The 22,132-nt window shown below is 36.0% G+C and overlaps 2 protein-coding genes and 1 pseudogene across 2 annotated transcripts; 2 read left to right on the top strand and 1 right to left on the bottom strand.

The window, feature by feature from the left end:
- The first annotated feature begins 11,262 nt into the window (after positions 1-11,262).
- Positions 11,263-12,189, top strand: LOC110327614 (olfactory receptor 5B3-like). Its single transcript, XM_021206697.1, has one exon. The coding sequence runs from the start codon at positions 11,266-11,268 to the stop codon at positions 12,187-12,189; it is 924 nt and encodes a 307-aa protein (XP_021062356.1). The 5' UTR covers positions 11,263-11,265.
- A 4,290-nt stretch (positions 12,190-16,479) lies between these two features.
- LOC110327430 (olfactory receptor 5B3-like) lies at positions 16,480-17,406 on the bottom strand. Its single transcript, XM_021206416.1, has one exon. It carries the CDS (start codon positions 17,401-17,403, stop codon positions 16,480-16,482), a length of 924 nt encoding a protein of 307 aa, XP_021062075.1. The 5' UTR covers positions 17,404-17,406.
- Positions 17,407-17,776: 370 nt separating this feature from the next.
- LOC110330693 lies at positions 17,777-21,209 on the top strand (annotated as a pseudogene).
- Positions 21,210-22,132: the final 923 nt, after the last annotated feature.

Here is a 22,132-nt window from a genome sequence, read left to right as displayed (position 1 = left end):
ATGGAATATTTTGTTCCCTATTCTAAGGAATAATGAAGTATACATAATTTGGTCTTCCTTCTTCTTTATTTTCTTGTGTTTTGCAAATTGTATCTTGGATGTTCTAAGTTTCTGGGCTTCTAAGTTTATGGACCCTGATATAGCTGTCGCCTGTGAGTCTATGCCAGTNCCTGGCAAATACAGAAGTGGATGCTCACAGTCATCTATAGGATGGAACACAGGGGCCCCAATGGAAGTGCTAGAGAAATTACCCAAGGAGCTGAAGGGGGCTGCAACCCTATAGATAGAACAACAATATGAACTAACCAGTACCCCCTGAGCTCGTGTCTCTAGCTGCATATGCAGCAGAAGATGGCCTAGTTGGCCATCATTGGAAAGAGAGGCCCCTTGGTCTTGTAAATTTTATATGCCCCATACAGGGGAATGCCAGGCCCAAGAAGTGGGAGTGAGTGTGTAGGGGAGCAGGGCAGGGGGAGGGTATAGGGAACTTTTGGGATAGCATTTTAAATGTAAATAAAGAAAATATTTAATAATTTTTTTAAAAAAATATATCAACATAAAATTATATACACTGAATCTGATGTAAGAGAAAATGAGAGCTAACCTTGAACTCGTCTGCACAAATAAGATTTCCTCAACAGAACACCAATAGCACAGACATAGGTTTCAACAATCAATAAATGGGACCTAATGCAAGTGAAAAGATTCTGAAAGGCAAATGGCACAGTCTTTCTTACACAGTTGCATCATTTAGAATTGAGGTAGATTTTTACAAATTCCACATTTAGTAGAGTACATACTTAAAATACTTAAAAGAATTCATGCACTAGATATCAAAAAGTTATGCAATGTAAAAATAGGTTACATCTTATGAAATGATCATGTGTTTATTTCCTTTGAGTTTGTTTATATAGTGGATTATGTTGATAGATTTACTTATATTAAACCATCTCTGTATCCCTGGAATGAAGCCTACTTGATCATGATGGATGGTCATTTTGATGTGTTCAGGGATTCGGTTTGCATAAATTTTATTGAGTATTTTTCATTGATATTCATAAGGGAAATCAGTCTGAAGTTCTTTTTATCTGTTGGTTCTTTGTGTGGTTTAGGTATCAGAGTAATTCTGGCTTCATAACATGAACTGGGTAGTGTTCCTTCTGTGTCTATTATGTGGAATAGTTTGAAGAGTATTGGCATTATGTCTTATCTGCACTAAATCCATCTGGTCCTGGGCTTTATTTTTGTTGGGAGACTATTAATGACTACTTCTATTTCTTCTTTTTTATGTTTATTTTTATTAGATATTTTCTTTATTTACATTTCCCCTCTGAAAATCCCCTATCCCTTACTCCCTCCACCTGCTTTCCAATCCACCCACTCCCACTTCCTGGTCCTGGCATTCCCCTATACTGTGACATAGAACCTTCACAGGACCAAGGGCCTCTCCTCCCATTGATGACCAACTAGGCCATCCTCTGCTACATATACAGCTAGAGCCATGAGTCCCACCATGTGTTTTCTTTGATTGGTGGTTTATTCCCAGGAAGCTGTGAGGATAGTGGTTAGTTCATATTGTTGTTCCTTCTCTGGGCCTGCAACCCCATCATCTCCTTGGGTACTTTCTCTAGCTACTTCATTGTGGATCCTGTGCTCCATCCAATGGATGACTATAAGCATCCACTTCTGTATTTGTCAGGCACTGGCAGATCTTCTCAAGAGACAGCTATATCAGGCTCCTCTCACCAAGCTCTTGTTGGCATCTGCAATAGTGTCTGGTTTTGGTGGTTGTTTATGGGATCCCCAGGTGGGGCAGTCTCTGGATGCTCATTCCTTCGGTCTCTGCTCTGAACTTTGTCTCTGTAACTGATTCCATGGGTATTTTGTTTCCCCTTCTAAGAAGGATCGAAGTAGCTACACTTTGGTCTTCCTTCTTCTTGAGTTCATGTGTTTTGCAAATTGTATCTTGGGTATTCTGACCTTCTGGGTTAATATCCACTTATCAGTGAGTGCATATCATGTGTGGTCTTTTGTGATTGGGTTACCTCACTTAGGATATCCTCTAGATTCATCCATTTGTCTAAAAATGGCTAAGTTCAAAAAATCAGGTGACAGCAGATTCTGGTGAGAATGTGGAGAAACAGGAACACTCCTCCATGGCTGGTAGGTATAACCAAACTGGAAATCTGTCTGGGCGTTCCTAAGAAAACTGGACATAGTACTATTGGAAGATCCAGCAATACCACTCCTGAGCATATAACCAGATGTAGCCCCAACTTGTAATTAGAACACATGCTCTATGTTCATAGTGGCCTTATTTATAATAGCCAGAATCTGGAAAGAACCTAGATATCCCTCAGCAGAGGAATGGATATAGAAAATGTGGTACATTTACACAATGGAGTACTACACAGCTATTAAAAACAGTGATTTTCTGAAATGCTTCTATTTCTTTGTAAGTTATGGGACTGTTAGCTGGTTTATCTGATCCTGATTTAACTTTGGTAAGTGGTTTCTAGCTAGAAAATTGTCTATTTCATCCAGATTTTCTGGTTGTGTTGTGTATAGGCTTTTGTAGTAGGATCTGATGATTTTGGGGATTTCCTCATTTTCCATTATTCTGTCTTCATTTTCATTTTTGATTTTATTAATTTATATACAGTCTCTATGTCCCCTGGTTAGTCTGGCTAAGGGTTTATCTATCTTGTTGATTTTCTCAAAGAACCAGTTCCTAGTTTGGTTTATTCTTTGTATAGTTCTTTTTGTTTCCATTTGGTTTATTTCCATCCTGGGTTTGATATTTCCTGCCATCTATACCTCTTGGGTGTATTTGCTTTTTTTGTTCTAGAGCTTTCAAATGTGCTGTCAAGTTGCTAGTGTATGCTTTGTTCATTTTTTTGAAGGCATTCAGAGCAATGATTTTTTTCCTCCTAGCACTGCTTAACTGTAGCCCATAATTTGGGGTATGTTGTCACTTCCTTTTTATTGAATTCTAAAAAGTCTATCATTTCTTTCTTTATTTCTTCCTTTACCTAGTTATCATTGAGTACAATGTGCATGTGAAAAACCTATTAGAGAAAAAGAGACCATAAGTCATAAATTATAGAAGAAGTAAAGGGAGAATATGAGAGGAACTGAGGAGAAGAAAAGAAGCAAAATTTAATATAATTATGTTTTAATTTTTTCAAATTCAAAATCTTTCATTTTTTCCTTTTATTGATAATAGCTTCTTTTTTCATACAATATATCCAATTTACATTTTCCTCTCTTTCTCTCTGCATCTCTCAGTCTGTCCCCACCCCAATTTCCCAATTACTTTCATATCCAGTTCCACACCATTTCTATTTCTTATTATAGAAGAAAAATTTGAAGAGATAACAACAAAACATAGGAAAATCGAATATATTAAGATCAAACAAAACCCATCTGTTTGAATGTGGACAAAACAAAACAACAGAAGGAATGGAGCCCATGAGAAGGCACAAGAATCAGAGACCAGCTTGTTCACATACTCAGAAATTACATAAAAATCACCAAAACTGAAACCCATAATATATACACAGAAAGCCTGGTGAACAAAGACTGTGCAGACCCTATGCATGCTGCTTTAGTTTCTGTGAGTTCCTATGAGCTTTTTTCAGTTGATTTAGAGGTCCTGTTCTCCAGGTGTGTGCCATCCCCTCTGGCTATTACACTATTCTTCCTTTTACAGGGCTCCATGAAGTAAGGGATTTGATGGAAATAGTCCATGTAGAGCTGTGTGTTCCCTGTTCTCTCCCTGGGTAATGTCTGGGTATGGGTCTTTGTATTCATTTCCATCTGCAGTAGGAGGAAGACTTCCTCATGATGGCCCAACAATGCAGAATATTATTATGAATAATTTTATTATTACCTTTGTTTGTTTTAAATACCAGTAGGATTTGTTTTTGCCTTAGGTTTCTGCATTATATAATCTCTGGCTCTTGATAACCCAAGCAGTGTGGGGTAATGGGTTCCCATCCTGTGGAGTGAGCCTTAAGTCAAATCAAATGTTGGTTGGTTACTTCTATAAATTTTGTTCCACCATTGCCCTAGCTTATTTTGCCATAAAGAAAATTGCAGATCATAGGGATTGGAGAAAAGAAAGAAAAAGTTGAAATTCATATATTTTATTTTTCAATTTTAATATATTTTAAATTTTTAATTAAAAAACTATAGATGAGAATGCTATTATTTCAAATACTTTATATGAAATTTACTTTATCTTGTAACCAAAGTCAGATAAGGAAAGGTAGAGGTTTGTTTTAGCAAATTGACAGAATCTACAGTTACCTGGCAAATGAGTCTAGTGTGGGATAGTCTAGATTAGGATAACCTTTAATTTTGGAAGATTGTCTTGACTTATTGGAAGACCTACACATTGGAAGGCAACATTTCTTGGGCAGGGGAATCCTGAATTTTTTTTTTTTTGTATTTAATACTCAAATTATTTATTGGATGTTTTCTTTATTTACATTTCAAATGTTATCCCATTTTATGGTTTCTCTGCCCTGGAAACCCCATATCCCCATCCCCCTCCATCTGCTTCTATAAGGGTGTTCCTCCACCCATCTACCCACTCTTTCCTCCCCACCCTGGCATTACCTACACTAGGGTCATTGAGCCTTCACAGAACCAAGGGCCTTTCCTCCCACTGATGACCTACAAGACCATCCTCTGCTACATATATGGCTGGAGCCATGGGTCCCTCCATGTGTACCCTTTGGCTTGGACTATAGTCCCTGGAAGCTCTGGGGAGGGAGGGGCTCTGGTTGGTTGATTTTGTTTTTCTTCCTTTAGTATTACAAATGCCTTCAGCTCCATCACTTCTTTCTCTAACTCCTACATTGGGGTCCCTGTGATCAGTCCAGTGGTTGCCTGCGAGCATCTGCCTCTGTATTTGTCAGGCTCTGACAAAGCCTCTGAGGAGACAGCTATATTAGGCTCATATCAGCAAGCACTTCTTGGCATCTGCAATAGTGTCTGGGTTTGGTGTCTGGGTATGGGATAGATCCCCAGGTGGGGCAGTCTCTAGATGACCTTTCCTTTGGTCTCTGTTTCATACTTTGTCTCCATATTTCCTCCTGTGAGTATTTTGTTCTCCCTTCTAAGAAGCACTGAAGCTTCCACACTTTGGTCTTTCTTCTTCCTGAGCTTCATATGGTCTATGAATTGTATCTTGGGTATTCTGAGGTTTTGGGTTAATTTTAACTTATCAGTGAGTGCATACCATGTGTGTTCTTTTGTGACTGGGTTGCCTCACTCAGGATGTTTTCTAGGTCAATCTATTTGCCTGCTAATTTCATGAAGTCATCATTTTTAATAGCTGAGTAGTACTCCATTGTGTAAATGTACCACATTTTCTGTATCCATTCCTCTGTTGGAAATCTGGGGTCTTTCCAGGTTCTGTCTATTATAAATATTGCTGCTATGAACATAGTGGAAAATTTGTCCTTATTATAAGTTGGAGCATCTTCTGAATATATGACCAGGAGAGGTATAGCTGAGTATTCAGGTAGTACTATGTCCAATTTTCATAGGAAGGTCCAGACAGATTTTCAGAGTGGTTGTACCAGCTTGCAATCCTACCAGTCATGGAGGAGTGTTCCTTTTTCTCCACATGCTAATCAGAATCTGCTGTCACCTGAGTTTTTTAACATAGCTGTTCTGACTGGTATGAGGTTGAATTTCAGGGTCATTATGATTTGAAGTTCCTTGATGACTAAGAATGATGACCAATTATTTAGGTGCTTCTCAACCATTGAAATTTCTTCACTTGGGAATGACCTTTAGGTCTGTTCTATATTTTTAATAGGATTATTTTATTCTCTGAAATGTAACTTCTTGAGTACTTTATATATAGTGGATATGAGTAGTCTTTTGGATGTAGGGTTGGAAAAGATCTTTTTCAATCTAGTGGTTGCTGTTTTGTCCTATTGACAGTGTCCTTTGCCTTACAGAAGATTTGCAGTATTATGAGGTCCCTTTTGTCTATTATTGATATTAAAGCATAAGCCCTTAGTGTTCTGTTCTGGAATTTTCCCCCTGTGCACATGTGTTCAAGGACGAACAGGCTGAGAAAGAAATTAGGGAGAAAAGAACCTTCACAAATAATATAAAATACCTTTTTGCGACTCTAAAGCTAGTTAAAAGAGCTCTATGAGAAGAACTTCAAGTCTCTGAAGAAAGAATTGAAGATCTCAGAAGTTAAAAATATTTCCCGTGCTCATGGATTGGCAGAATTAATATAGTAAAAACAGAAATCTTGCCAAAAGCAATCTACAGATTNAATGCAATCCCCATCAAAATTCCAACTCAATTCTTCATAGAGCTGGAAAGAGCAGCTTGCAACTTAATTTGGAATAGCATAAAACCTAGGATATGGAAAAATAACCTCAACAATAACAGAACTTCTAGGGAAATCAACATCCCTGACCTCAAGCTGCATTACAGAGCAATGACAAAAATTGTATGGTATTTGTACAGAGACGGACAGGTACATAAGTAGAATATGATTGAAGATCAAGAAATGTACATACACACCTGTGGTAACTTGATCTTTGACAAAGGGTCTAAAACCATCTAGTGGAAAAAGAGAGTCTTTTCAACAAATGGTGCTGGTTCAACTGGTAGTCAGCTTATAGAAGAGTGCACATCAATCCTTTCTTATCTCTGCTACAATTCTCAAGTCCAAGTACATCATGGACTTCCACATAAAAACAGAAGCACTGAAACTAATAGAAGATAAAGTGGTAAAGAGCCTTAATCCTGAATTTTGATGAGTGTAGAGACTGAACTGATCATTTTGCACACAGTTCATTGTTCTATATGCTCTTGATTGTGCTTTTTGATATGACAGGCTGCTACAGGTTCCTTCTACCTTGAGCTCCCGGTAATGATATATTATAACCTGTAATTGTGGTCCAAATTAATCAGCTAATGTTTCAATTGTATATGTTGAACATTTTACTATAGAAACAAGAAATGAAACTGAAATAGGTCACAATGCAAGAGAAAGCATAGGTCAAAATAATTCAACAAGGTACACAGAAACAAAATAGAGAAATACTTTTAAAAAATGTATTTATCATAATCAAATGAGATCTTCCTCAAAGAAATAAAATAGAGATTCTAGATTCCAAAGCATATATGTCAATAGTCAAGCAATGTTTGAAATTTTCCCAAGATACCACACCAGGTCATTGAACTGTCTTCAATATGGTATTGGGAGATGAAGAAATCCATATAACAAAACAAAATGACATACTCTATAACCTTCCAACTACAGAAGGATATCCAAAAGAAATAAGAGACTAGAATTAAAAGACACAAACTATGAAAATACTAGAGAGAAATATACAGAAGAAACTTGAAGGTATTAGACTGCAATGGGTGGAAAGTTTTTTTCCATCCTTTTTTTGAAGAAGATCAAAAACAAAGAACAAAAACAAATAAAAATAAAATTAAAAAGTATAATTGTCTCAAGGTAGAAAGAATCTGCTTGGCAAAGTACATAGTCTGTAGAATAAAAAGAAACAATTTCATAATAGGGAAAAAGAGCCAAAATTATTTCGGAAGTGGGTTTGTTCTCAAAGTATAAAAATAATTCCAAAACTCAATATGAGTAATGAATAAATGGTGTCTAGTAGGGTGGCTTGACGGATAAAGGAGCTTGCTTACTAGATGATGATCAGTGTTCAAATCCTGGGATCCATGTGAGGGAAGGAGAGAACTGACTTTTTTAAGTTTTCTAGGACCTCTACACACTAATATCATAAAGGAGTAAATGAAGAAAAATAAATAAATACATGTAATAAAAAAATTTTAAAAATTAATGGTCAGAATAAATAAGTAGACATTTTTATAAAAAGTAACACAGACCATGCTGTAGAATACTAAAATGGACAGTACTTAAAGAATAATAAGTAATCATGAGACATTTTGGACAGTTATAGTTAGCTAGGATCATGAATCTCAGATGTGTTATTGGACAAAAGGGTTACTATACATAGAAATAATATAGTATACTCTGTGTATAGGCTGGAAGAAATGAAAAAAGCTAGAAAGTTTTTTTTAATTGTAAATAAATAGTGTTTGAGAAGAGAGGCATACTTAATATAATTTGAACATTTTACAATGCACATAATGTAGGGAATTATTGCATAGCATGTAATTAATATGTATAACTTTTGTGTTTTCATTCATCCATTAAAAATGAAATTTAACTTCTAAGAAGTAAGCTTGGTCCCCAAGGCCAGTTAATTATTTTTTCCCTAAGAAGACAGAATGAGGATCTTCAGCTATACTCTGGAGGAATCTCCAGACATCTCTGAGTATCTAAACTTTTCCTCACATCTCCATGTACTAGTTTCTGAAATACAGATATGACAATTAGGATAAATACTGTGTGCTATTCTCCATTAGATGCCATTTACTTTACTAATGGCAGTCATTGTTAACACATGCAGGTCTTTGAACTTACTTGAGGATTAGCTATGAGCCTTCAGAAAAGGTGAGGAAAGCACTCAAAGATAAAAAGTCACATTGTTTGACTTTTTGTTCATTTGTTTGTTTTTATTTTGCAGTAAGTATAATGAAATTTATTGGTTTTTTATTACATTGATTGACTTTTGTCTGTCAAGTTCTTCATGAGCCCAGTGACAGTTTCCTGTATTTTCATATACAGACACCACCTGTGAATTATAAAAGTGATCTTGTCCTCTTTCCTGTAGTAGGTATTCCAGATAAAAAGGTATGTGACTCTTTCAAGGGAAGAGCAGGAATTCATTGTGAATTCAGAACTTGGTCTGTGTGGAAATTTTGTCCTGACCTCTTGATTTAGACAACCTGGAAACATTGACCATTTCCAAAGAGGAAGTAGGTGGAAGATTTGAGAAATATTCCGTAGTAGATTTTTAAGTTTTTAGAGTAACTATTTAGAGTAATTATCCTTCTATAAACTTGACATTTATAAGCCAGTGAGAAGGAAAGTTCCATAAAATAAATGGTCTGTGTATACCTACTGTAACATGAAAACAGTGCTTTAAAAATAGGTTAGAGGGCTAAAACAAATTAAAAGCCCAAGGTTATTCTAAACTAGTTTTGAGATGCTGAGTCAAAGTATGTCAAAACACTGCAGGAATTTTGATAATTCAAATATTAAAAAATCCTCTCAGAAAGTATAGAAAGTATAAGGTGGTTGATGTAAATTTATATTGTTCAGTGTATACTTCACTCAAATGGGTAGAAGAACCAATTAGAAAAGACACAGACTTAGAAGAGAAAATGATCTTTCTGTACACTGATGAAAGCTTAGACATACATGAATACTCTTTCAGTCACATTTAAAATCTTATGCCCTTAGGTCAGATTTATGTTGTATATAATCTGCAAATGTTGTACCTGAGTGTTTCTCATAGTATCCTCAAAAAAATGAGATTCTCATTTATCTTCTTAGATTGTAATTTAACTTATGAATAGAGTAATAAAGGATACTTCCTTTCTACTTCTCTATACATGATCGCATGTGCGTGTTTGCAGACACACACAGACATGCACATGTACACACTAACTCCACTTTTATATAATATAGCCATTGCAGAAAGTTATTATATGAGATAAGATTGACCTCTTAAATGTTTTAAAAGTATAGTATATAACTAAAATTGCCAAAAGCTCAATGCAGACATAATGGCAAATAATAGAGTAGATATCCTTCCAAATATGGTAAGCCAAACAAGAAAATGTAAGTATCATTAGACTGTAAGATCTACATGTATCACAGATTTAAAAGAAATCTATATCCTAGGTAATTGGGCTATCTTGGTCTCTGTTTCCACTGTTGGATGGTATCTGGAGAAAATGAAAACAAAAAATTAAGAAGGAGAAAAGTTGTATCTAAAATTAAGGACTACAATAATGAAACTTTGAAAGGAATGGTTCATGTGAAGTAGCATGGCCAGAATGCATAGTATTAGAGTGAAAACAAATCGAAGACCATGAAAAGGCAGAGGCGATACCAGTGGCCTAAAGGCAGAATGGGCAATTTGGAGAAAAAATTTCATGTCTTGACCTTATCCAGAACAAAAGCATTCTGTGCTATTATCACATAGCAATGGCATCCTGATCAGTAGTACACACTAAGCCATGTTAATAGCCTGCATCATATTGCATTTGATGTGCTCTTTTATTTTTGTAATAATTACCCTCTGTTTAAAGGTTATATCTTTATTTCAAATTGATTCTGCAGTTGAACATTATTATAACATGATTCTAACTATAATAAAACTAGCAATTTCAGTGTGGAATAATGCTGGTTAAAGTTTAAGCCTTTTGTGTCCTAGTCATATCTTCATGCTTCTGGATATGTCCCTATTAATGTATCTAGATATGTTATATTAAAAGCATGAGAATTTATGTAGAAAAAAATGTTAAAATGCAATCCAGAGCTCATTACTTCATTGATAACATTCTAGCATTCAGAAGAAACGTTTCATGGTTTGGTTATGGATTGCTCAATTGATGTTCAATGAGAAAAATTATATACTCACCAAGAACTTACCACATAGTCTGCCATGCAGCTCACTGTGATGAAACAAAATAAATTTTGTTTTCATTATTACTAAGGCAAATTATTTTCGACTGCTAGCTTACAACAGGTTAACAGTTTACCAAGATACAGAACAGAAAGTGATAATTGTGTTATTTAAAAATGTTAAAATGTTTTATGCATGTCAATTGACTCAGATATAATAATCTATCAAAGTCATTATGCTATTAACATAGCAAGGCTGTTTCTATACTATCCTTTGGCAGGTAAGTACATGTAGATAGATAGATAGATAGATAGATAGATAGATAGATAGATAGATAGATAGATAGATAGATAGATAGAGATAGATAGATAGAGATAGATAGATATGGAAGACAATCAATTAAATTTTCAGACTCCAATTGTTTTATTACCCTACTCTTAAATATTTTTAAAAATTAATTCTTTGTGTATAGGTGACATGCCTACATGTATGCCTACACAAAATGTGGGTCTCATGCCTGAGCAGGCCAGAAGAAGTTGTCAGACAGATCCCCTTCTACTGGATTACAGAAAATTGTGAGCTGCTGTATAGAAACTGGGTTTTTTGGAATAGAAATTCAGAGCTGTAATAACTAAACCACCCCTCCAGCCCTTTATTCTACTACATTTTCTTTAAAATTTTAAGGCCTTCTGTTGATTACCTGTTATCACTAATGGAGAACAGGACAGAAGTGAGATGTTTCATCCTGGTGGGACTCACCAATGACCCAGGGCTGCAGCTTCCTCTCCTTATCACATTCCTCCTCATCTACATGATCACCCTTATAGGAAACCTCGGACTGATCCTGTTGATTCTCTTTGATTCTCGGCTCCACACCCCCATGTACATTTTCCTAGGTAATCTGTCTTTAGTGGACTTTTGTTACTCTTCAACAGTAACTCCAAAGGTCATAGCTGGATTCCTTACAGGAGATAAGATAATGTCGTACAATGCTTGTGCCTCTCAGATGTTCTTTTTTGCAAACTTTGGAGATGTGGAAAACTACCTTTTAGCCTCAATGGCTTACGATCGTTATGTAGCAGTGTGTAAACCCCTACATTATGCTACCATCATGACTACACATGTGTGTGCATCTCTAGTCATTGGCTGTTATATCTGTGGTTTCCTCAGTGCTTCCATCTATACTATGGATGCATTAAGTCTCTCCTTCTGTGAATCTAATGTGGTCCATCATTTCTTCTGTGATGTCCTTGCAGTGATGATTGTATCTTGCTCTGATAGACATGTTAATGAACTGATTCTTATTTATGTAGTCAGCTTCAATATGTTTTTTTCCCTTATAATCATCTTAGTATCCTACATGTTCATTTTCACCAACATACTAAAGATCCACTCAGCTGCAGGATATCACAAAGCTGTCTCCACATGTGCCTCACACTTCACAGCTGTCTCTATTTTTTATGGGACTATCATATTCATGTACTTGCAGCCCAGCTCCAGTCACTCCATGGACACTGACAAAATTGCATCTGTGTTCTATACCATGGTCATCCCCATGTTGAACCCTCTGGTTTACAGCCTGAGGAACAAGGATGTGAAAAGTGCATTCGCAAAGATTGTATTGAGGTCAAGATGATGTCTACGGCTTTGATTTTAGCCTTTTAGAATGCAAAACACTTGGATACATTCATATTTTTTATTGTTAATTATCTACAAAGTTTATTTCATCAGAAAATACTTTTGAAAGTGACATATTAATGGGCAAGAATTGGGAAAATATTCTTTAGTAATATTTCAATAACACACACACTATATATAGATAGATATATCAAATAGTTGCGAATGCAATTTCTAGATTAGATGCATTACTTGAAATAAAGAAGATAAGCCATCCTTTATAATAATTTTGGTCAAGCTTAATGGATCTTCCAAGCAAAGCTTATGGAATGATAAAAATGGGTTAGAATCAGAGCATATGAGAAGCACATACATTTTATCTTTATTATAAATTTGTGAGCCCTTACATAACTTTAAAAAGCCACTCCTGAGTATGTCACGTGGTAAAGTACATTTTAAACGTTTGTCTGCTCTATAAAATCTATAAATCGTATAGCGAAGATAAGTTCATTTCTCTTCTATGAAATAAATTCCAGTTTTGCTAGAAACTGACCTGTAAATTTTGTACCTGAGTGTAAAAAAATAAAGAGAGAAAGGAGAAGGAGATGATGAAGAAGAACTAAAGACCTGTATTTCTAAAAAATGGTGCCATTGCACTCAAAACTATACAAATATACTCCCTCACTTAATAAATGAGAAACCTGTGTTTTACCAAGAACTTATTTTGTTTCTGGTGGGTATTGTCTAATACCCACAAAATAATAATCTCAAATAGTTAAATAAATACATAAAGAATAAAAAATATTCACTTAAAATGTTACTAATTATTCGTTGAAAATATCTTTTTGAGATATACTACAACAAAGACTTCTGATCAGGTACCATTGACCATGTTTTTCTCTTTGTTTGCTTTTTTTGTTTGTTTTAACTTTTGATTCTTTAATTTTTTTTACAGTCCAGTCTTTATCTCCCGCCCAGTCCACCCTCTAACTGTTCCACATCCCATACCTCCCCCCAGACACCAATCTCCAAGGGGATGCCCCCAAACCCCAACTCCACCCCACCAGACCTCCTCACTCCCTGGGGTGTCAAGTCTCTTAAGAGTTAGGTGCATCTTCTCTCGCTGAGTCAAGACTCAGCAGTTCTCTGCTATATGTGAGTTGGGGCCCTCATATCAGCTGATGTATGCTGTCTGGTTGGTGGTTCAGTATCTGAGACATCTCCAGGATTCAGGCTAGTTGAGACTGCTGGTCTTCCTATAGGGTCAGCCTCCTCCTAGGCTTCTTCCAGCTTTTCCTTAATTCAACCACAGGGTTCACTATCTCCTGTCCATTGGTTGGGTGAAAATATATATATGTGACTTTTCCCGCTGCTTGTTGGGGCTTTTTGAGGGAAACCATGCTAGGGTCTTGTTTGTGAACACACCATAGTATCATTAGTAGTGTCAGGCCTTGGGGCCACCCCTTGACCTGGAGCCAAATCTGGGCCTGTCACTGGACCTCCTTTCCCTCAGGTTCTTCTGCTGCATATGTAGCAGATATCCTATTCAGGCATCATTGGGAAGAGATGCCTCTTGGTCTTGCAAACTTTATATGTCCCATACAGGGGAACGCCAGGGCCAAAAAGTGGGAGTGGGTGGGCAGGGGAGCAGGGTNGGGGGAGAGTATAGGGGACATTTGGGATAGCATTTAAAATGTAAATGAAGAAAATACCTAATAAAATAAGTTAAAAAAAGAAAACAACAACAACAACAACAACAAACAGTTCTTCAGGTGTTTCTCATCCATTTGATATTCCTTTGTTGTGAATTCTCTGTTTACTTCTATACCATATTTTTGTTAGATATTTTCTTTATTTACATTTTGATTCAGTTGTATGGTTTCTTGGTCATTACAAGAGTTGAGTTAACTGGGCGTGGTGGCGCATGCCTTTAATCCCAGCACTCGGGAGGCAGAGGCAGGNNGATTTCTGAGTTCAAGGCCAGCCTGGTCTACAGAGTGAGTTCCAGGACAGCCAGGGCTATACGGAGAAACCCTGTCTCAAAAAAAAAAAAAAAAAAAAAAAAAAAAAAAAAAAGAAAAGAAAAAGAAAAAGAAAAAAAAACAAGAGTTGAGTTCTTTATATATTTTAGATATTAGCCCGCTATGGTATGTGGGGTTAATGAAGATTTGTTTCTCAATCTGTAGGTTGCTGATTTGTCCTATTGGCAATATCCTTTGCCTTACAGAAGCTTTCCAATTTCATGAGGTCCCATTTATCAATCATCAAACTTAGAGCCTGAGCTATTGGAGTTCTGTTTAGGAAATTTCCCCTGTGCCAATACGTTTGAGGTTCTTTCCCACTTTCTCTTCTACTAGATTCTGTGTATCTGGCTTTATGTTGAGATCCTTGATCCACTTATACTTGAGCATTGTGCAAGGTGACAAACATAGATCTTTTTTCACTTTTCTACATACAAACTGCCAGTTAGACCAGAACCATTTATTGATGATATTTTCATTTTTCCATTGTATATTTTTGGCTTCTTTAAATGAGTTAGAGTCACTTCTATGCTGTGATTAGGAGTTTAATTAGAGAGTATAGAAATGCTACTAGTAAGCCCATGAAGTAAACTTTAATACAGTCTTTGAAGAGGATATATCATGTGAGGAGATATTCTATGTGGTGAATGACAAATAGTATATAAATGAACAGAAAAAAACATCTAAAGTTGTAGAAGTAACAAAACATTAGGCTTGAATTTAGATCATAAAATTAAATATCAAGTGTCAATTCAATTTACAAAATTTATTTTTCAAAAATTGTATACATGTTTATAAGGACGTATTGCCCTTCTTACCCCTTATTACCCTTACTCACTCCTTTCTTCTCCCAATGAAACCCTTCTTCTCAACAACTTTCCTTCCAACTTTCATATCTTTTATGTGTGGCCCACTGAGTTAAAATAAGTTTACTTATATGAGTGGCATGAAGGGATGATTTATTGGGGCATGACCAACTTACTAATGAAAGAATATAATGCACCATCCATCATTAACTGGCAATAGTCCTCAGGTATGGGTCAGCCCTAATAAGCCTTTCCCCATTACAAGATAAAATGTTGATGCTCCCAATCTTATGAATTCCTTATGCAGGTAACCATAACTGAAGTTCATAGATTCAGTAGCTATGTCATGTCCAAAAGACATTGTTTCATAGAAGTCCTCTCAACAACAGTTTCTTAACAGTTTTTCTGACCCTCTCTTCTATATTATTTCATGATCCATAGTGGTAGAAGGCATGATACAGATGGCCTCTTAAGGATGAGATCTCCACAGTTAGTAAGCGCCAAACCCCATGTATGGAAATGTTGCAATCAGTTCATGTGATTATAGGTGCCAAAAAATATCCACTGTGTTTTCTGTGAAATCTGGTAAATCAGGCAGGCTTGTGAGTTAAGACACAGATCACAAATGTGAGAAAGAAGAAGGGGAAGGAGAAATCAAGGACTTGATCCAGTAGTTCTGGGATCTAGATGTGACAGAAGATAGATATCTCTCTCACACAAATGAAGACAGGGAGAGGAGGGAAGTAAGGAATGATAAATAGAGACAAAGAAATAGACAGGTTGATTTTCTACTTCATTTTATCTAGCTAAGCCCTATTAGAATGGATGACGGGCACCCACGTAGACTAGGAAAAATCATTGTAAAACCAATGGCTTCCAAGAGCATTTACTTTCAAAAACATTGTTACTAGCTCCCAGAAAGACATCAGTTGGGCCATTTTTGTTAATTTTTCCATTTTTTTCTTTTCTTCATCTTTTTGTTTTGGTATAGAGCTTAAATTAGTCTCAAACTGTTATTAATCTATGCATATCAGCCTCTTGAGTGTTGATATTCCATGCATTTACAAGAATACTTTCATACTAAAATATTATGTAACACATTTTAAACCATAAACGTGCCACACAAAGCCCAAATCCATTTCATCCTGAAAAACTGGCTTCACACATGCATGCAGAGAGAGAGAGAGAGAGAGAGAGAGAGAGAGAGAGAGAGAGAGAGAGAGAGCTGATAAATATATGCATGGATTAATAGATAAATGGCAGATGATAGATAAATGGATGGATGGATAGATAGATGATAGACAGATAGATAGATAGATAGATAGATAGATAGATAGATAGATAGATAGATAGATAGATAGATAGACCAGTAGGCAGATGGACAGGCAAACAGATAACAAATCAAATCTGATTCAGTGAAAGGGATGTGAGAAAAATGAATCCAGGTGTTGAATGTCTCAAATATTTAAAATCAATATAATATCATTTTGGCCTGAAAATAATTTTTCTGAATGCACTCTTAACTTCCTTGTTCCTCAGGCTGTAGACCAGAGGGTTCAGCAGGGGGATCACCATGGTATAGAACACAGACACAGTTTTGTCAGTGTCCATAGCATGACTGGAACTAGGCTGCAAGTACATGAAAATTACTGTCCCATAGAAAATAAAAACAGCAGTGAAATGAGAAGCACAGGTGGACATGGCCTTTTGATGTCCTGAAGCTGAGTGCATCTTTAGAATTGTGGTAAAAATCATTAGGTAGGATATTAAGATGATTATGAGAGCAAAAAAGATATTGAAGCTGGCTACGCAAACAAGAACCAGCTCATTTATATGCTTATTAGAGCAAGAGAGTACCATGACTGCTGGAATATCACAGAAAAAATGATGGACCACATCAGCCTTACAGAAGGATAAACTAAATGCATCCCCAGTATAGATACAGGCATTCAGGAAGCCACAGGCATAGCAGCCTGCAATCATCCATACACACATACCTGTAGTCATGGTGTTAGCATAATGTAGGGGCTTACACACTGCTGCATAACGATCATAGGCCATTGAGGCCAACAGGTAATTTTCCACAGTAGCAAAGCCTGTAACAAAGAACATCTGAGCAGCACAGTCATTATATGACATGACTTTATCTCCTACTAGAAAACCAGCCATGACTTTTGGAGTGACACCTGAAGAGTAACAAAAGTCCACCAGTGATAGATTACCAAGAAAAATATACATGGGACTGTGGAGGTGAGCATCAAGGACAATCAGCAGGACCATTCCTAGGTTGCCCACCAGGGTGATGGTGTAGATGAGGAGAAAGATGATAAAGAGAGGAAGTTGTAGGCCTGGGTCATTGGCAAGTCCCTGCAGGAAGAACTGTGTCACTTCTGTCCTGTTCTCCATCAAGGTTATCAGAGAATCAATGGGTAATCTGTACCAAAGTGTCAAAGTTACAAAAAGACAAAAGAAGTGGAATTGAACTTGACATTGTCAAAGAACATATAGTTTGTTTTTCTATAGAAAAGCTTGAGCTTGAAAGAAATGATTGTGAAATATACAAGGTTGCAAACTATTGAATCTGTGGAATCTCCAGCAGTGTTCTGCCTAATTTCAACTGTATAGCTACATTATCTAAAATGCAAACAGTTTAAAAATTGTAGATAAGTCTTATTCTACTTTTGATATGAAGAATTAACTCTTAATAATCATCCCATCCCCCGTCAATGGGATACATTACCCAAACAGAGTCCATAAGTTGGAGTTACCAATTCATAGGATGTCTTTAAATCAGAAATTTATTTTGATGGTAAGTTCAATCCTATATGCTATTGTATCTATGTCTCTTCTCATGTAATAACAGTATGTTACATTTCTTGATTACAGTTTAAGCTTTTGAAGAACATCCTTCCAATTCTATTATTCCTCAACTTTATGTTCACCTCACATTAATCAAATGTGAATTTATAAGCCTTTCTTTAACATTGCTTTCACCTTTAACAAATATGTAAAAACCTTACACTATACTTATCTCTATGATCAGAAATAAAAACTGTATATGTAAATATATGTCTGTATGTTTCTGTGTCTATGTCTGGAGGAGGAAGCAAGTAGCATTTTTATTCTTCACTTTTAGAATATTGGAAATTAAAACATGTATAATAACCTAAAAATCATATATCCAGTTTTTTAAAAAAAAAGTCAATATTCAAAAGTTAAATTCACCTCAAACCTAATTAAAAATCTATGATTTATCCATATCATTGTCAGTATGTACAGGTATATTAATGTTAATTAACATGAGATCATGAAGGAAAGGCTATCATCATGAAAGAAATGTTCTTTCACATTAAGGATTAGCTGTTATCTTTTCTTGTTTCTTTCCTCCAATAAGAACAAATACATAATTAATGTTAGATTATATCAGCTAGGACATCATATGGTTTTGGAGGGTTTTTGTCCAATCTTATCGAGAAATAAGCATGATATGTCATACGAATGCCTACATTTCATATGATGGAATTTTTCATATTTTCCTCAGAATTTGAAAGCATGTTGAAATTACCCATTTTTCTTTAGAATAACTCACAATGAATGTAATTGCCTTGCTGGTTTTCCATACGAAAATCATAAAAATTTCATAGAAAGTAGAAGCTTACCAGTCCCATAGGAGCAAACAGCAAATCTTGAATAACATACTGACCTCCCCAGATGAGCCATGGAATACTGTATAAGTGCTATGAGAGAAGCTCCCTCTCAGGCAGTTGTCAAAAGGCTACAAATTCTCTAATGCAGGGAATGAGGAAGGAAAGAGCATTTTCACAGATTAAATTCCAAACCTCAATTGAGTCTTAGTTGCCTGGAAGAGTTTCCCATTTTCCTCTTAATTTGCTTTAGAACAATGATACTACCACAACTCTCATGTCAATCACAAACTGTGTCTGTGAATAATGCAGTTCTGCAAAACTTGTCATGAAGTGATTATTATTTAAAAGCCAATCAATGTGATTTTATTTTTCCCATAGATCTTGATTAAAGGCTCTTAGCAAAACCACAAATCAAGAAAGCTATAGCTGCTAAGAGTGTCTGTCAATATCTCATGGCCAATGAAGCATGGCCTACTGTATGTTCCTCATAAAGTAGCATCACTTTGAGTTACATTACAATTAGAGGCCAATACAGGGATATCTGTGGGGAAAATTCTAGAGACCTGAGACCTCTGGAGAGCGATTTTGTGAGATTATCTAAACATCCTACTCTTACAGGACAGACGCAATTAAGTTGTCTGTGGAGATTCAGTTGGTTATTTTTATTCTGCACAATTTTTTATTACATGTCATTTTTATCTACTAATTGATGTATAATTTGTATACAGGAATATTTCACTTTCTAGTGTTGACTCCAGAGAGAAAATAAATGCAATATTCTGTAAACCAACATATCTTGAATTAATAGTAAACAACAATTTCACCTATAAAAGCCAAGAAACAGACGGAAATTTACTTGGAAATTCTCTGAAACTAATATGTAATATTTATGTTTTTCTATTACAAGTGAATAAAACAAGTCACAGTTTGTGTTAGCCTTCTATAATTGTTCTAACAAATTACTGTAAACATAAAGGTTTCTAGTGATGCATGTTTTTATCTGCCATGTCTGGAATCCAGAAATGCAAAATCTCAAGCTTCACATGGTTCAGCTTATGGATGATCAAAACCATGGCTCCTTGTATGCTCCAGATGACACTGTTTCTTGCATCTTCGCTACTACAGTGGCTGCTAGCATTTCATGATTTGTAGTCACATTATTTCAGGGTTATTTCTCTGGTCTTGCTGTCAACTACTCTTTCTTATGTGGTTCATTCTTCCTAACTATACTTTATAATACATGTATTATCTTTAAAATACTTACAAACAAAATTTCTCTTAAAAATTAAAAATAATTGTCTTACAACTCTGCAGGGGTTTTTTTTGGTACACAAATAATATTATTGAGTGGTTTCAAATATTAGCATGTGGATATTTTGTCAAGCTATTATTGAAACTAGTAGAGTTTATTATGGAAACACTTCATACTATTGAGGATGTATGGATATAAATCCAAACTAAATCAAAAGTTACTGCTAAAATGTCCTATGCAGGAACTTGCTTAGAAATGAAATTAATATTGTTACCCAAGTTATAAATTCTGAATATTACAATACAGACCTGCCAGACAAGATGGCCCTATGGGTGTAATGATGATTATAATGGTTTTTGGTGTAAGCAATCACTTGATTTTCATTATATTTGAAGCCTGATCATGGGGTGTGGGGGAAGGAGTATGCTTAGTTCTGTAACCCTGGTTAAACATAAATGACTAGAAAGGTCATTTACCTTGAGGGAAACCTACTAATGATTGCCAAATTTCTTTCTAAATATTTTTATTTAAATCCATATATATGTGCTGCTACCAAACATAGATAGGGATTCTTCTTTTTTAAGTAGGCAGTGCTTGATTCAGTCTCATAACTGCGCAAAACTGTGAGGATAAGAACAATCACATGTCAGTGCTTGGTGTCAAGATTTTTATAGAGACATTGTTTTAATCTGCTGTCTATTCCAGTGGGATGAATGCATGTAATACCCAAGCTTTCATGCAAGCATTTGACATTGTGCAACTAAGAAATGTGTTGCAGAAAAGCCACTGCTAGTATGGTGGGAGTTTCTGAGACAATATTATACTTTGCTGAGTATTTACATAGGTTTTATGGCAGGACTTCTTCCAACATTAACGGTGGAGTGGATGTGTTGTCCCTTAACTTCAGTGAATGTCATACCAAAATGTTTCATGCGAGTACTTGTGCAATCTTTAGGAATGGTGTACTATTGTACAAAGTATGGCTTTCTGTCTAAGAGAGAAGTATATGCAAACCTATGTTCTGACTCCTGAAAGATTTGGTCCAAATGATTTTTATGTATACAATGATTGGTTTCACTATGTACATGAAGTATGTGGTAAATCTCAACCAGAACTGGTGAAGAATAAGAATATGAAGTAGAGGAGGAGCAAGAAGGGCAGCCATTTTGAAACTTGTCCAAGAGAATGCAAACAGCAGTTGCCATGATGTGCATCCTCTGATTCGTGTCATTGAGGAGCCATTAGAAGAATTTTCTCTTGAATATGAACCTGAGCTCAAATATAAAGCAAAGACTGAACAGCTGAAACCATAAAAATGAAGGAAAACTTAGAATAGTTAGAAAGAAGACTACCATTTCTTGTCGCACTGATTCTGCTTCTCTGCCTTAAGAACTGCTAAAATCAAGCGTTAGAAATAAACTAGAAGTTCAATTACAGATGTTCCAAGTGTGTGAGAACAAGCATCTTGAGAACTACCTAGATTCTCTCCTCAAGGACCAAAATCACCCAGAGGAGTTAGGCAACATAGTGATTCTGACAGCCAAAGAATAATTTATTATCCAAACAATCATCAACTTTTCAGTGATAATTCACCTAATATTGATTTTTAAAAATGAGATGAAAGACTACTTTATGACTTTGGGGAAAGTAATAGAACATCACATCAATAGCAGGGGTGCGGGAGACAAACTTCCAAATTCTCTGAATAAGCTCAGGGTATCTTAATTCCAAAATCAATTAAGTTTGGAGAAAACTCACATTTAAATAAAGAAGAGACAGCTATAGTGTCTCGGTTCGGTGTCTGAAAATGGAATGGATCCTTAGGTGGGGCAGTCTCTGGATGGCCTTTCCTTCAGGATCTGCTCACTCTTTGTCCATGCAGTTCTTTTTAACAGGAGGAATTCTTGATTAAGATTTTTGAGGTAGGTGGATGGCCCATCCCTCAACTAGGAGCGATGCCTATCCACTAGATATGGTATTTAAGGGTTCTGTCTCCCTGTTGTTGGGTATTTCTGCTAGTGTCCTCCCTGTTGTGTCCTGGGAAACTCTTGGGTCCCTGGCATCTGGGACTTTTTAGTGGGTAGCCCCAGGCTCCCCTTTCCCACTACTACACAACTCCTTTCAAATTCCTGAACCTCTGAAATTCTTGCCCATCTCCTCCCCTATGTGAACCATCCATTTTCCCCACCCCCTCCACTCACCCTCCCAGATCCCTAACTCTTTCTACTTCCCTAGA

This window comes from Mus pahari, chromosome 1 (genome assembly GCF_900095145.1).
Source record: "Mus pahari chromosome 1, PAHARI_EIJ_v1.1, whole genome shotgun sequence".
Classification (NCBI taxonomy): Eukaryota; Metazoa; Chordata; class Mammalia; order Rodentia; family Muridae; genus Mus; species Mus pahari.
This window is presented reverse-complemented; position numbering and strand designations above follow the sequence as displayed.

Coding starts and splice junctions, on each gene's coding strand:
- LOC110327614 (XM_021206697.1), top strand. CDS start 11,266: ATGGAGAACAGGACAGAAGTGAGATGTTTCATCCTGGTGGGACTCACC.
- LOC110327430 (XM_021206416.1), bottom strand. CDS start 17,403: ATGGAGAACAGGACAGAAGTGACACAGTTCTTCCTGCAGGGACTTGCC.